This window comes from Bacillus rossius, chromosome 14, assembly GCF_032445375.1.
Source record: "Bacillus rossius redtenbacheri isolate Brsri chromosome 14, Brsri_v3, whole genome shotgun sequence".
Lineage (NCBI taxonomy): Eukaryota > Metazoa > Arthropoda > Insecta > Phasmatodea > Bacillidae > Bacillus > Bacillus rossius.
This window is the reverse complement of record NC_086341.1, coordinates 4,244,027-4,260,070: the sequence shown is the minus strand read 5'-3', so window position 1 is coordinate 4,260,070 and position 16,044 is coordinate 4,244,027. Positions and strand designations below refer to the sequence as shown.

At 45.0% G+C, this 16,044-nt stretch overlaps 1 protein-coding gene across 3 annotated transcripts in view; it reads left to right on the top strand.

The window, feature by feature from the left end:
* Positions 1 to 13,807, top strand: part of LOC134539049 (putative fatty acyl-CoA reductase CG5065) — a 52,261-nt gene extending 38,454 nt beyond the window's left edge. For all 3 annotated transcript variants that reach the window (XM_063380742.1, XM_063380741.1, XM_063380744.1), the window contains 5 exons: positions 2,032 to 2,141; positions 3,625 to 3,823; positions 5,284 to 5,520; positions 10,419 to 10,676; positions 12,428 to 13,807. In XM_063380742.1, coding sequence (XP_063236812.1) covers positions 2,032 to 2,141; positions 3,625 to 3,823; positions 5,284 to 5,520; positions 10,419 to 10,676; positions 12,428 to 12,515 — 892 coding nt within the window. In that variant the 3' untranslated portion in view covers positions 12,516 to 13,807. The remainder of the gene's footprint in view (positions 1 to 2,031; positions 2,142 to 3,624; positions 3,824 to 5,283; positions 5,521 to 10,418; positions 10,677 to 12,427) is intronic.
* The last annotated feature ends 2,237 nt before the right edge of the window (positions 13,808 to 16,044 follow it).

Genomic DNA, 16,044 nt, shown 5'->3' with positions numbered 1-16,044 from the left:
GTTCCCACGGTAGTAGACCTATTGCTATCTATGGAATTTTTGGTGGTGTAACAAATGTATCGATGATTACTAAACGTCTGCTAGAATGCATTGAAATACGTTTCTAGCCTCGCGCAGGGCTGAGTTTATTTAAAAAGTTGCTTTTTCGTTATCTAACAGGAATAGGGTTTGGACACGTTCTGGAATACAGTCTGCAAGTTATGTTACAGGTGTAACTCAACAAGGTAGTGCTTATTCGCTACCTTACTGGGTGTTTTGTAATACCGCCCTTAGATGTTTATAAACATTCAAGTAATAAAGTTTTTTGTCTTCCAGAAAGATGCAGAGCATTAAAATACTTTCTATAAAAGATGTCTGTCTGTCTGTGGGAGGGGGGATACCGAATAGTCTTATGAAGGGTCACTACCAGGAGGGATGTGTGGGCTGCGTCCGAGGGGTTGAAACCAGGGGAGGAATTCAGGAGCCGCCCCTGAAGGATTGGTCACTACCACTATGGACAGGAATGAGAGGGAGAGAGAGAGGAATAGCAGTAACATTCCCACCCCAGATTGCTCTGGAGTGCCAATTTCTGAAGTGGCTGGCCCGTCTGAGCCACATATAGTACCATGTACATAAAGGATTTGAACATATTAACTTTTCACACAAATACACAACACCTAATTATAACACATTGGAACTACAATATTTACCCTAGATAACTGCCGGCGATGTTACAAGCCAAATTCAGCACACTGTTTGTGAACATACACAACTGTCATCTGTGAGCGACTGGAGACACTAGGCTCTCCATAGTTGTATAGGGCTTCAATGTACACTTGGGAAGAAGACCGTTCCGACTGCGTTGCAGTGTCGGCCGAGGCCGAAATGGTGGACACGACAGAGAATATTCCAGGTTTTTAAATACGTTTGTGTATGAAATGCTTCTAGGTGGTAGCCACGACAAGGTTGAATTAATTTCCTGCAATATTGTGGTAAACATTGCATTGGCCATATGGGCAGGGTCTGCTTCCTGATTGGCTAGTAATAATCAGGGGACACTTATCTCCTGGTTTTTACTGGGTGATTAAGCCAATGCAAGGGACGAGATTGGCCGATGGGCTGGAGCTTTTGGCATATCAGCTCAAGCTCGCCCTTGTATGACGTGAGACGGGGCAAGCATTAGGGACAGGTCTGACATAACAACCTCAGTCGGCTTAAGTCACTGACGTGCTGGAATGAGATGTGTGAGTGCAACAGCAACGGAATGAATGTGCTGCCTTGAAACCTCTTATTACAACTAATTACATGATGTCCATAAAAGATTTTCCCAGTCTAAAGAGTATACTATATCAATTTATTTTCAACTATTTACAAAAAAACTATACATCAAAATGAAGACAAACAAACATTAATTTTCTTACAAATGTTTTATATGTGCATATTTAGTTGTACGGCACACATCCAACCTAAAGCCCAATTCTTCCCACACTTTTGTTAACAAGTCCGGAGTAATGGAAGCAATAGCATCTTAAATTCTGTCTCTCAACTCTGGCAAATCATTAGGTGGCGGCGGAACGTAGACACAATATTTTGTAAAGCCCCAAAGGAAAAAAAAATCTCATGGCGTTATGTCAGATGACAGTGGAGGCCAGAGAGAAAGAGCTCTTTCATCTCGACCACTACGACCAATCCAACGGTCAGGGACTTCAAGGTTCAACCACTCTCGCACAAAGAGATTCCATCGGGGAGGGCTGAAATTGCAGTTTCAACGTTAGCAAACTGGAGAACACGGAACACTTTGTTCTCAGGAGTCGTCATTTTGCGTAGGTGAGAAAACATCAAAGCAGTACTCGCGCATGTGCTTACAACTGGGGAATCCTTTTATGGACATACTGTATACTGTATACTGAGTGTATAGTGTATACTGACTGTGGTTGAAAATAACTGTCCATGTGTGGTTAACTGTGGCCCAAGTAAATCTTTCTACTGTGAGCCCTTTGCCCTCGAGTATGAGGGTCGTGTCTGGTGCTGAAGCGGTTGGATTGTCCACAGGATCCTCAGCAAGTGGCCCAACACGTATACCTTCACGAAGGCGTTGGCCGAGACGGTGGTGAAGGACACTTGCGAGACCCTCCCAGTCGCCATATTCAGACCGTCGATCGGTGAGTGGAACTACACCTGTACACCCAGGGCCGGCGCGTCCGTACAGGCGAACTAGGCAACCGTCTAGGGCGCCAAGTAGCTGGGGGCGGCGCAGCACGACACACAACAGCTGATATCACATGTTTGAAGATTATTGAAACTAGGTGAAAATGGATTTTTGTAACAGTTTGGAATGTTTATATTGAAATAAGTAATTATTTAAAGTCAACGGTGACCTGTTTATGATTTGTAATAAGTAAAAAAGTAATAAAAAAAACAAGCCTGCTTACATTTGATTGTTGACAAAATTTAGGCTTACGTGATGTATTTTGAGGCAAGGAAAATTTTTCTTTCGGGTGTCCGGCCGGGAAGGGGTGGGAGGGGGATTAAGGTTTTTCGCCTAGGGCGCCAATTTATCTTGCACCGGCCCTGTGTACACCCCTTCACGTCTCTCTCAGGCAGGCCCCTGGTCCGGGGGTTTTGACTGCAATGCCACTGGCTACTTCAAGAAATGGTTTGAATTTCTTTCAGGAAATATTAATGAATTTTTACCTGGCATTTCAGTATTCTCAAATTTGTTAAGATTTCGACAGAAAAGAAACATGAAATGAGTTTTTTTGTGATAGAAATGCAAACCATATCATGAAGTAGCCAGTTACATTGCAGTTAAACCTAAAAAGTTTCAGTTCTGCAATAAATTAAATTCTTCTTATTTGTTCAACCCAAAAACGTTAAAAATGTAACTTTGGCAGCTAATTATGCAGAAAGGTATGCGCTGTATATATATTTCAATTTTGTGAAAGTTAAACAATTGAAAAAAAATATTGGTTGTCTGTAAAGTCGGTTTACGGACGATAGTTTAACGTGACAACGTCATAACAAAACATTGATGAAATGATTTCATACTTTTATGAATAAAATTGAATCATATTTATTGAATTATCACTATTTTGTATGGATACAAAGAAGGAGTGAAATGAAATGTACAATTTAATTGATAAATTTACTTTTATTTGCACTTATTAATTCAAATAGGTTTATTACTTTAACGAAGAGATTATTTTAACTATAACTTTTATACATGTTTTCTATTTAACTTCTTCCCAACTGTGTTATTCTGTTAAGGATAGGACGATGACAGGAAAAGTAGGAAACGAATGGGAGTGTTTCAAGTTTAATGTGCCTCGAAAAAGTCAAATCGATGGTTGTTCCAATCGAGTGGAAGAGAGATAGATGCGGCGCAAGCGATACAATGAGCGTAACGGGACACAGCGTAACGGGACGATGTGCGTTACGGGACACTTTTTCGTGCGTGCAGCTGGCGTTTCATCGATTTATTAGACGTCACGTCACGTCGAAATCTAAAAGCTGATCAGTGATTAATATAAATGATAAATCATGGTACTTGGAATAGGAGGCGTCCCCTCAACGTGGTTTTCCTTCCGCAGCGGTCGGACGGGTGGGTGCAGTGAGGTTATGTTCGCCGGCGCGCCTCTGTCGCAGTGACGCCCGTGTGGAGGGAGCCCGTGGTCGGCTGGCTGGACTCGATGAACGGGCCCACGCTGAGCCTGATGGGCGGCGCGCTGGGCAAGATGCGCTGCGGCATGGTGAAGCTCAACAACAACACCGACATGGTGCCCGTCGACATGGTGGCCAGCGGCATCATCGCCACCGCGTGGGACGTTTCCTCGTCCGGCGACCGGTCCGTATACTCGTCGAGATGCAAACCTTTTTGGTTCCCAAACCTTACCTTATAGGAATACCTCCACGGTCTATCGGTCCATGGTGGAGTAAAAAAACAACTTATTTGTATCGTATCCCTTCCTTAAGTATATATAATTTACCATCAAATATTGCATATACATATGCTTTTTTTAAGATACCGATTGATTATATATAAACAATTTGTGTTCCGATTTGAAAATGGTTGACAAAATATATAATCACTTTGTAATAAAACATTTATAGTAGTGTAGCTTAGCCGGTCCGGAAACAGGCGCCGGCGCGTGGATTGTGATTGTCTGTCCGCCATATTGGATTTGTGACGTTACGGCGGAAAAAATTCCTCAAAATTCCTCAAAAATGACTCAAAATGACTAAAAAATTCCCGTTTTAAGAAAAAATTTCCCGTTTTCGAGGGAAAAATTCCCGTTTCGAGGGAAAATTTCCCGTTTTATTCCTTAAAAATACCAGCAGCTAGAAATGTCCATATGTAGTCTTAAGCATCCATGACTACAGCCTCAGATAAGCCTCTGACGTCATCATGGATTATGACATCACCGCTGCAATTTCCGTTACGCCCGCTTTTAATCCGATTTTAATGATCTTAAAAAAATTTTAAAATTTATAAATAAATTCAATTAATATAATTTTTAATAAAAAAATATTTAAAAAACATACATTAACGACACAGAGCTCGGAGTCCTCGGTTCGAACCCGGTGAGGGCAAAAAAAAATAAAAATGGCGTCCGATCCTTCCTCCACGGAAGTCACATTCAGACTAACCTACCACCACCAATAACAAGGTCAACTAGTATGATGTCATGTCCGCCATCTTGTCTTCATCTGCTGGAAGCCATCATCTTGTTATCGTCTGCTAGAGTGAGCTGACGCCATGTTAGTTGAATTCTCACCCGCTAGATTGCAGTAATCATTTATTATTGCTGTGTCACCCGCTATCTTGTCATTTGGCCGCCATCTTGGAATCGTGTAATTATTTAGCTAGGAATTCGGGAAAAATTCCAAAATTCATTAAATAAGTCACTCATCATTTTACAGATTTATTCGATCAGTTTCAGTCCTTGGTTCGATACCCGATCGATGCAATAATGTTTAATTTTAGGTAAAATAATAATAATTTCAATATAACATGTTCAACATTCTTAAAGAGACTTTAAAACATCTACTACCATCATCATCCTATAAGAATTTTCGGAACCAGAATGTCTATCACTCATACCCTACGATTACATTAATTGTAATGAGTTGAGCAGGTGAAAGTTTTATCCAGAGTATCATCATTTTCGACTTTCCTGGGTGTAAATTTTAGTTTTCAAAAGTCTTTATTAGAGTTGTATGGGATAGAAGATCAGCCTTTGCTGACCCTTACTTGGATTCTTGCTCGCTCCGTTACGGTGACAGGCAGATGGGCGATGCTTACAGGAAGTCGCCCAAGGTGTACAACTTCGTGTCCGGGGCAAGGAACCCCATCACGTGGAGGCAGTTCTACGGCTTCGCCAAGAAGTACAACAGAGTGTACCCGAGCGCCGACGCCATGTGGTACTGCATCTCCATCTTCACGCAGTTCAAGTGGCTGTACATCCTTCTGTCGCTGCTGCTGGAGCTCCTGCCAGCCGTACTTATGGACGTCCTGCCGTACCTCAGCACCGGGAAACACAAGTAAGCACTGCTGCCCGCTTTGTTGCAGCGAGAAATAATTACACTCCGCAAGGAGATCCTTACAAAGGTAGGAGTACCAACCCTCCATACACAATATCTTTGCTGCTCCACCACCTTGCTGCTCGCTGCCTTAATTTCACATCTGAAAGATACTACATTAATCCCATTAGCAAACCTTTTATGATGCCATTACATCGGGAGAGTTTGAAAAGTTTAGTAAAGAAAGTTGTATTTCGCGAAAATGATTGATTCATCAAAATCAAAATTACTCCTCAGGTATAATAAATGTAAACAGTATGAAAATGTTTTAAAGCATGTAAAATAAAAGCCTTATGTAGCAAAGCAACCACAGATTTTCAATTGTGGAATTAACTTCACATACTGGTAGCAGTCAATAAGAAAAGAAAAAAGCAGTCCTTCGGAGTTTAACAAGCCGTTAAAAGTTTATGCGAAATATGGCGTCTCCAAGCATTGTTGGGCGTATGAATAAAGGAATTTGCATATTAGAGTTTAATGTCTCTTTGAAATCGAGGTAATTAAAGACGTATGTAGTGTAAGAACATTTGTAGAAGCAATTGAATGTTTGTTGTGGTGACCACCAATGTCCACCATATTTACAATGTGCGAAAAATCTTGGATTGAATACACAAACAATTCTACCTGGATAGCCTTTGGTTAGAAGCAAAAGAGAGAGATCTTGCCAATAAGGCAATGCAGCCCATGCAGTGACTGCCTATTCACAATGAGCTGTTTCCCACAGTATGTGGATTTGTATATGGAGGTAAAAAATTATCCAACACTTGTTTCATTTATCTTGTGACATGACATACGAGTTTCATAATACCAACACACTGAGAAAAATATATGGTTGTAAAAGACAATTCAGGACACATATAATTCCAAACTGTTCACAGTGGAATAGCAAAAAGCTGGTTTGAAGGTACAGTATAACTTTTTCAGGCATATGTCTTTTGCCAGCACACCAATCACAGCCATCCAATGTAGAAGCAAATTAATCCTGAATGGCCCAGCCAAATAGGGCAGTGACTTATTCTCGCAGACATCTGCCAAATACAATGAAACAATTGCTAGAATGGTCATACCTTATTACAGTCCAATGAGCGACCCGATTATTTCGTGGAAAATGCATGCTCCTACAAATGTTCTTGCAGAATTTTTCTCAGCTTGAGCTTACACTGACGGAACGTGGGATTTGAAAATACAGATGGAAACATCCCTACATTTTGTGCCATTCGTCTCGATATGCACCACTTGGGTATTCCACTATGTCAAGCACTAGCAACAAAGCAGAGTGGCGCTAAATGGACACCTTCTCTTGATTGTGAAGTGTCCTTGCCCTGCAGGAACATCGACCTGTACATGAGGGCCAGGCGCATCCTTGCAACTGGTGACGTTCTTCTCGATGCACCACTTGGGTATTCCACTGTGCCAAGCACCAGGAACAAAGCAGAGCGGTGCCAAATGTATACCAACTCCTGATTGTGAAGTGTCCTTGCCCTCCAGGAACATCGACCTGTACATGAGGGCCAGGTGCTTCCTGCACCTGGTGACCTTCTCGAGATTCCACTATGTCAAGCACCAGCAACAAAGCAGAGTGGCGCTAAATGGACACCTTCTCTTGATTGTGAAGTGTCCTTGCCCTCCAGGAACATCGACCTGTACATGAGGGCCAGGCGCTTCCTGCACCTGGTGACCTTCTCGATGCACCTGTGGAGATTCCACTATGTCAAGCACCAGGAACCAAGCAGAGTGGCGCTAAATGGACACCTTCTCCTGATTGTGAAGTGTCCTTGCCCTCCAGGAACATCGACCTGTACATGAGGGCCAGGCGCTTCCTGCACCTGGTGACCTTCTCGATGCACCAGTGGAGATTCCACTATGTCAAGCACCAGGAACCAAGCAGAGTGGCGCTAAATGGACACCTTCTCCTGATTGTGAAGTGTCCTTGCCCTCCAGGAACATCGACCTGTACATGAGGGCCAGGCGCTTCCTGCACCTGGTGACCTTCTCGATGCACCAGTGGAGATTCCACTATGTCAAGCACCAGGAACCAAGCAGAGTGGCGCTAAATGGACACCTTCTCCTGATTGTGAAGTGTCCTTGCCCTCCAGGAACATCGACCTGTACATGAGGGCCAGGCGCTTCCTGCACCTGGTGACCTTCTCGATGCACCTGTGGAGATTCCACTATGTCAAGCACCAGGAACCAAGCAGAGTGGCGCTAAATGGACACCTTCTCCTGATTGTGAAGTGTCCTTGCCCTCCAGGAACATCGACCTGTACATGAGGGCCAAGCGCTTCCTGCACCTGGTGACCTTCTCGATGCACCTGTGGAGATTCCACTATGTCAAGCACCAGGAACCAAGCAGAGTGGCGCTAAATGGACACCTTCTCCTGATTGTGAAGTGTCCTTGCCCTCCAGGAACATCGACCTGTACATGAGGGCCAGGCGCTTCCTGCACCTGGTGACCTTCTCGATGCACCTGTGGAGATTCCACTATGTCAAGCACCAGGAACCAAGCAGAGTGGCGCTAAATGGACACCTTCTCCTGATTGTGAAGTGTCCTTGCCCTCCAGGAACATCGACCTGTACATGAGGGCCAGGCGCTTCCTGCACCTGGTGACCTTCTCGATGCACCTGTGGAGATTCCACTATGTCAAGCACCAGGAACCAAGCAGAGTGGCGCTAAATGGACACCTTCTCCTGATTGTGAAGTGTCCTTGCCCTCCAGGAACATCGACCTGTACATGAGGGCCAGGCGCTTCCTGCACCTGGTGACCTTCTCGATGCACCTGTGGAGATTCCACTATGTCAAGCACCAGGAACCAAGCAGAGTGGCGCTAAATGGACACCTTCTCCTGATTGTGAAGTGTCCTTGCCCTCCAGGAACATCGACCTGTACATGAGGGCCAGGCGCTTCCTGCACCTGGTGACCTTCTCGATGCACCTGTGGAGATTCCACTATGTCAAGCACCAGGAACCAAGCAGAGTGGCGCTAAATGGACACCTTCTCCTGATTGTGAAGTGTCCTTGCCCTCCAGGAACATCGACCTGTACATGAGGGCCAGGCGCTTCCTGCACCTGGTGACCTTCTCGATGCACCTGTGGAGATTCCACTATGTCAAGCACCAGGAACCAAGCAGAGTGGCGCTAAATGGACACCTTCTCCTGATTGTGAAGTGTCCTTGCCCTCCAGGAACATCGACCTGTACATGAGGGCCAGGCGCTTCCTGCACCTGGTGACCTTCTCGATGCACCAGTGGAGATTCCACTATGTCAAGCACCAGGAACCAAGCAGAGTGGCGCTAAATGGACACCTTCTCCTGATTGTGAAGTGTCCTTGCCCTCCAGGAACATCGACCTGTACATGAGGGCCAGGCGCTTCCTGCACCTGGTGACCTTCTCGATGCACCTGTGGAGATTCCACTATGTCAAGCACCAGGAACCAAGCAGAGTGGCGCTAAATGGACACCTTCTCCTGATTGTGAAGTGTCCTTGCCCTCCAGGAACATCGACCTGTACATGAGGGCCAGGCGCTTCCTGCACCTGGTGACCTTCTCGATGCACCTGTGGAGATTCCACTATGTCAAGCACCAGGAACCAAGCAGAGTGGCGCTAAATGGACACCTTCTCCTGATTGTGAAGTGACCTTGCCCTCCAGGAACATCGACCTGTACATGAGGGCCAGGCGCTTCCTGCACCTGGTGACCTTCTCGATGCACCTGTGGAGATTCCACTATGTCAAGCACCAGGAACCAAGCAGAGTGGCGCTAAATGGACACCTTCTCCTGATTGTGAAGTGTCCTTGCCCTCCAGGAACATCGACCTGTACATGAGGGCCAGGCGCTTCCTGCACCTGGTGACCTTCTCGATGCACCTGTGGAGATTCCACTATGTCAAGCACCAGGAACCAAGCAGAGTGGCGCTAAATGGACACCTTCTCCTGATTGTGAAGTGTCCTTGCCCTCCAGGAACATCGACCTGTACATGAGGGCCAGGTGCTTCCTGCACCTGGTGACCTTCTCGATGCACCTGTGGAGATTCCACTATGTCAAGCACCAGGAACCAAGCAGAGTGGCGCTAAATGGACACCTTCTCCTGATTGTGAAGTGTCCTTGCCCTCCAGGAACATCGACCTGTACATGAGGGCCAGGCGCTTCCTGCACCTGGTGACCTTCTCGATGCACCAGTGGAGATTCCACTATGTCAAGCACCAGGAACCAAGCAGAGTGGCGCTAAATGGACACCTTCTCCTGATTGTGAAGTGTCCTTGCCCTCCAGGAACATCGACCTGTACATGAGGGCCAGGCGCTTCCTGCACCTGGTGACCTTCTCGATGCACCTGTGGAGATTCCACTATGTCAAGCACCAGGAACCAAGCAGAGTGGCGCTAAATGGACACCTTCTCCTGATTGTGAAGTGTCCTTGCCCTCCAGGAACATCGACCTGTACATGAGGGCCAGGCGCTTCCTGCACCTGGTGACCTTCTCGATGCACCTGTGGAGATTCCACTATGTCAAGCACCAGGAACCAAGCAGAGTGGCGCTAAATGGACACCTTCTCTTGATTGTGAAGTGTCCTTGCCCTCCAGGAACATCGACCTGTACATGAGGGCCAGGCGCTTCCTGCACCTGGTGACCTTCTCGAGATTCCACTATGTCAAGCACCAGCAACAAAGCAGAGTGGCACAAAATGGATACCTACTCCTGATTGTGAAGTGTTCTTGCCCTCCAGGAACATCGACCTGTACATGAGGGCCAGGCGCTTCCTGCACCTGGTGACCTTCTCGAGATTCCACTATGTCAAGCACCAGCAACAAAGCAGAGTGGCACAAAATGGATACCTACTCCTGATTGTGAAGTGTTCTTGTGCTCCAGGAACATCGACCTGTACATGAGGGCCAGGCGCTTCCTGCACCTGGTGACCTTCTTCTCGATGCACCAGTGGAGATTCCACGACGGCAACGTGGTGGACCTCCTGGCGAGGATGTCGCCCGAGGACAAGGCGGCGTTCCCTATGGACGTGACCGACATCAACTGGCGGGAGTACGTCCGCTGCTACGTGCTGGGCGTGAGAGAGCACATGCTGAAGGAACCGTTGAGCAACCTGCCGGCTGCCCGGAAGAGGTACTTCAGGTACGTCGCCTCGCCCCACCGCCACAGAGCGACCAAGTATGCCGACGATGAAATCCTGTTTGTTTTCACTGTAGTACAACAAGATAATGCTATAGGATCTCGAAACAGGCTCCTCATAGTCCAACCCATACAGTAGGAGACATTCCATGTAAAGCCTTAAAGCCGATTTTCCAGTAGGTCCTTCCTTGCATCTTTGGACAGCCAGTAAGTACAGACGTACGTTACATGCACTCTTATAACTTTGCTTTAATGGTTTCTTGTCTGCAAAAAAAATTTTATCATCCGTTGTGTCCTGGCTACTCAAGATCTTAAATCCTCCAAAATGCAGTGTTTTGATTGTCTTGACAAAACCGTACTCACGTGGAAAATTTAAAATGGTCAATCACGAGAGCGATACAAAGCCTAGCTATTTGCAATCACATTTAATGAATAAATCGATTTAATATATTGTTATTAATGGTTTGTTTGTTATACTTTGGTTCTGAGGACCTGGCTGGCCCATAGTCAATCCAATTCATCTGAAGTAAATCTGCATCACACGGGACTGTTATAAACTATGGATTGGAGGGTTCTGTACAGAGACTATTATGTACGAGATATTGAAGTTCGGTAAAGACTTGGTCCAACGACTTGCAAGATGACTTCAGTGGCCTTTGCATGCTCAGGCCAATATCACACGTATGCTCATTTGCTTCTAGAACATGAGAGTCTCCACCAGATTGCCCGTGATTAGGTAATTATTTTTGCAGGGAGAGTTTAAATGGTACCACATTGCTCCAAATAAAGTGTGAGCTTATTCCAGACGCGGCATAAAGGTTCGATTGTTCGACTTTAGTGAATAGAGAAATTAATCCGCCAGTTATTCCGGTGTCTACCTATTACCTTTGAATATATATACTGTATAGAAGTCGCGAGTGGATAGGATTTACTCTACGTTTTTCAGAAGCGTATGATGAGCAGCTTGGGAACTTCACCGCTGCAGTGCGCTGCCGTAACGCCCTGTATCGTCTTAGTTGTTATTTACACGTTAGAGCGCAGCACTGTCGCCCGCTATCATTCACTGCAGCTCAAGGTCGTTCAACAGGAGGGGGAAGGGGTGTTTGAAGAGTTCGACACTTGTCCGCTAGGGACCACCACAAGTCGATGCCCTAGAGATGGTGGCGATTGCGGCGGTGAATTAACCAACTACCTCAAAACCGTATTAGAAATTTTAACCTGGGCTGGCGACTTCTATACAGTATATAATATATTCAAAGCTATTACAGAGCTTACCTATTGTCCTTTCCCTGCACACGTTTCTCTCTGCTGAGCAAAAAAAAGGGGGTTGTCTGTAAAGTCTGTTTACGGACAATAATTTTACGTGATAATGTCATAGAAAACATTCATGAAAAATTGCATATTTTTTAATTTTCAAATATTGTTTACAGTTTTTTGCAAATTTAATTTAAATAATTTGTTTAAATATAATCACGAACAATTCGTTGAAAAGCCCACCTTAACCTGTTTGATATTATAGAAGATTTTCATGCATGGTGGTTGGCCGGTTCTTGCACGCTTGGCTCAGGCGGAACGTGGCAATTTTTCGTGCGTGCAGCCGGCGTTCATCGATTTATAAGACGTTATCACGTCAAGAAATAAATCCCAGGAATAATCGTGGCCCTTTCCATACATTAGCTGGCACATCTCTGCCAACGGTTGAAGCTGGGAGGAGGACGTGTCAAGCATCGTGGTCACGTCTGTGTTGTTTCCAGGTTGTTTCTCCTCCACCATGCTCTGAGGGTGGTTCTGTGGACTTCGCTCGCCACGTGCTTGGCCTGCTTCGCGTGGAAGTGCGTGTGAGGGGATGGACCAGTCGACGGGGAGAGACTGCATCCCCATCCTTCTGACTCCCTGCCCACACACTCTGGAGGACATTCCAGCAAGCACAGCGCCGCAGCGCCGCGCCTGATCGTTCGACGACTCCACCTCTGGACATCAGCTTCCTCCATTCTCCTCCTTAACCTCCTCCTCCCGCTTTCACAGGCCCATCTCCGATCTTCGCGTCACCATAGTTTACATTCCAGTTCAACGGTGGGACCCTCTTACCTCTCTCGCCACCAAATTCAGGCTGAACACTCAAAAGTTGTCTTGTTACGTTTGATTAAAAATAACAGGCGTTGATTTTCTAACCAAACAGAAATTTTTAATGCACTGTTAGTTTGGAACCTTGAGAGAATGTTTCCCATTGTCACGCATGAGTCACAAAGTATAACAAATGAAGGGACAACGAAAACAAAAAAAAATAACACATTGCAGACCGAATAATCTACCAGACATAAAAAGACTCTGCACAATGTACAGTTATGATATTTTCCCAATATGTATTCAACCAATGATTTAAAAAAAAAATCCAGTCAAATACATTTAATTTGGAGCAATTATCAACTTTTGTGCATGGATAATAATTGATTGATTTTTTTTATAGAGCTATGTAATTTAGTACGTCAATTGTGCTAAGAATTAGGAAGGATTTTTACAACAGTGTAGCAAGTCAGCCAATTCCTGATTGTGGGACACGTGCTATTAGTAAGCAATACACTTCATTCACGTACTGTCCAAGAACCAATTATTACTTGCAGTACCAGCAACCGTGATCAAAATTTGTATTCTCCACTGTGGTATTACTGTATTTATTTTTATTTATTCAGACTTAATTTTCACACCGTGGTAGATGTGCAGTGGATATATATCGTTACAGTTTTGGTTCTTGGTTCGCTTAGCTTAGTGAGAGACAGCTGGAAACTTGTGTTATGTTTGAGGTACAGACACAGAGGACAGATAAGAAACCATGAACCAACTAGACGTTCTTAGTATGACACACAATAACTTTTAACATGCTTGTCTCATTCAAGGTTAGCCGGTGATGGCTATATCTTTGCTCATTGGATGCTGTGATGTTATAGTGAATGTTATTTTACTCAGTGATACTATTTAAATGCTTGTGTTTGTTTGGTTGATTATACATTACCTGTTCTTACCACACACCACTGAATAGAAAATTTAAATAGCTAAACTACAATTTTAAGTCTATGCCTGTGTACTCACTTGTAATCAGGGCTATAGTTTCGCTTACAAAGTGTTGTTTTTTTTTTTAGAAAAAAAAGGGGGAACAAAACAGTAAAGCTTGATTTTTTTTATATTATGCTAAATATCTTTGTAAGAACTTTTGTAACTGCACTCTTATCATAGTTTTACAATAAACCATTTTATCATACGTAGTTTTTGTTGAAAAAAATATATTTAAAATGTTTACTAACCCTCGCTTTGTTGTGCTACACCACGTCGTAAAGCTGCAGTGTAATGTATACAAACGCGCATTTGTGATAAGTTTGCTGTCTGAGAGACATCTCCATAAAAAGATAAAAAAATGTACATAATAAAACAATCAATGAGACGAAGTTTTGAAAGAAAGTTTTATTTCTCCTGTTGCAGATTTTATAAGAATAGTTACTCATCATGAGAATCGTTACTATAAAAACCCTTACAGTGTAAATTAAATCTTTCTGTTTAATAAATCTAGAACATATGTTTAATTATGGAACAGTTACACCAAAAACCACATTTTAAGCTTCCTTCAAATGACTGGAAGAATATTACACAGCAAAATTTCACTTAAATACCTTTTGATTGATCACTTTTATCCATGTAGTGCAGTCTGAGCCTTGGACAGTATCGTCCCAACTGTTCATGCATTTTCACACCTTCACATTAGCAACATCGTTCCATGTTCTCCCCTTTAGTCCCAATTGATTGTTTTTACTTGGGCTTTTCCCAGCAAATTTGTTATCACTCGCACTATCAGTGGTAGTTTTCCTTCGAGAGAAAATGAATCCAACAGTGAAATTCTGAGAAGAAAAATTCACCTGACTAGGAAAAATATCTCTTGAAAGACATTCCTGAAAACATTTATGATGAGAAAATGTGAAATAAATTCCCTGTGGGTGTAATTCAGGGATAAGGCTGCTTCCAACTGAATATAAAAGTAAAGGTAACGAAATTATTGCTGGATATGTAAAAATAACTTATCGGCATGCCAATTTTTGTGACGAGACAAAAGTGTTACAAACCCAGTGGACGCATTGAAATGAATTTGAATGATTGAATGTCTTGTAATAAAATTCGCATTCTCTCATGGCCATCACATGAATCATTTTGGTTTTTAGGGTTTTAGCTGAGTGCTAAGTCATGGTTTTTTCACCGTCGCAATAAGTACCTAATCTTGAAAATGTAAAACGAAGCAGGAAAGCCTGCAAAAATTGTTATCTGAATGCTATACGGCGTTCAGAAGTCAAATGGATATTATGTTTTAGTGCTCTCACACATTCACTTAAGTCTGTGTGTGCCGTGTAACTGAAGAACCGCACATGGAACATTTGTAAGAGGATCTAGGTTAGGTTTACCATCAATCTGATGGTGTAACGTACCGGTGAAACGGGGAACATTCTGGAGTGGACTCGTCCGTGAGATCAGGTGGCACGGTGGTCTCACTGCTACTGAGTTCGAGCGCTGACAAGGGTGCGTCCTCTTCCCCTGGCGACCCCGTGAGTGGGGACTTGAGTGGCGTGCCCGGACCCGGGGGATCAGGGGTGACGGCTCTCGCGAGCTCGACGGCGAACGCTCCCACGCCGGCGGCCAGCCCCGCCGCCAGGATGTAGAAGTACGTCTGCAGGTGGCTCGCCTCCAACGGCTTGAGCTCCACGTCGAAGCGCTTCTTCACGCGCAGCTCGATGCCGGCGAACTCGTCGCTGGTGGCCTTGGTGAGCAGCCCCGCCTCGCCCAGCCGCTGCAGCATCACGTCGATGGCCCCGAAGAAGGGCAGGTCGCGCCTCAGCAGCAAGACCACGTACAGGGACAGCACCTCGGGGTCCACCATGTGCAGCAGCGGCTCGCTGCCGCGGTAGCTCTCCGGCTTGCTGAGGATGAACTTGGCCCCCAGCAGGCAGTGGATGATGCTGGTGTTCTTGTGGGTCTTGACCGCCTCCAGCGCCTCGTCCATCGTGTCGACCAGCTCCAAGCGCTTCATGATCAGCAGGGACTTCTCGTCGTTGAAGTCGGAGTTCATCATGGTGGAGGAGAAGTCGTAGGACAGGTTGGGCCCGTACGAGGATGGCAGGGAGATGGCGATGGACTTGGACTCTATGTCCTCGAGGCTCTTGATGTCGGGGTAGTACTGCGGCACCGTCAGGTAGCTGGTGAACGACCCTGTGTACGCGTTCAGGCAGACGATGTTGAACAGCATGGCAGACACCGTGAAGATCCTCAGAGAGATGTTTTCTGCCACGTAGTTGGCTGCTCCGAGGTAGAAAAGCCGGAATGTTTCCAGCAGTTG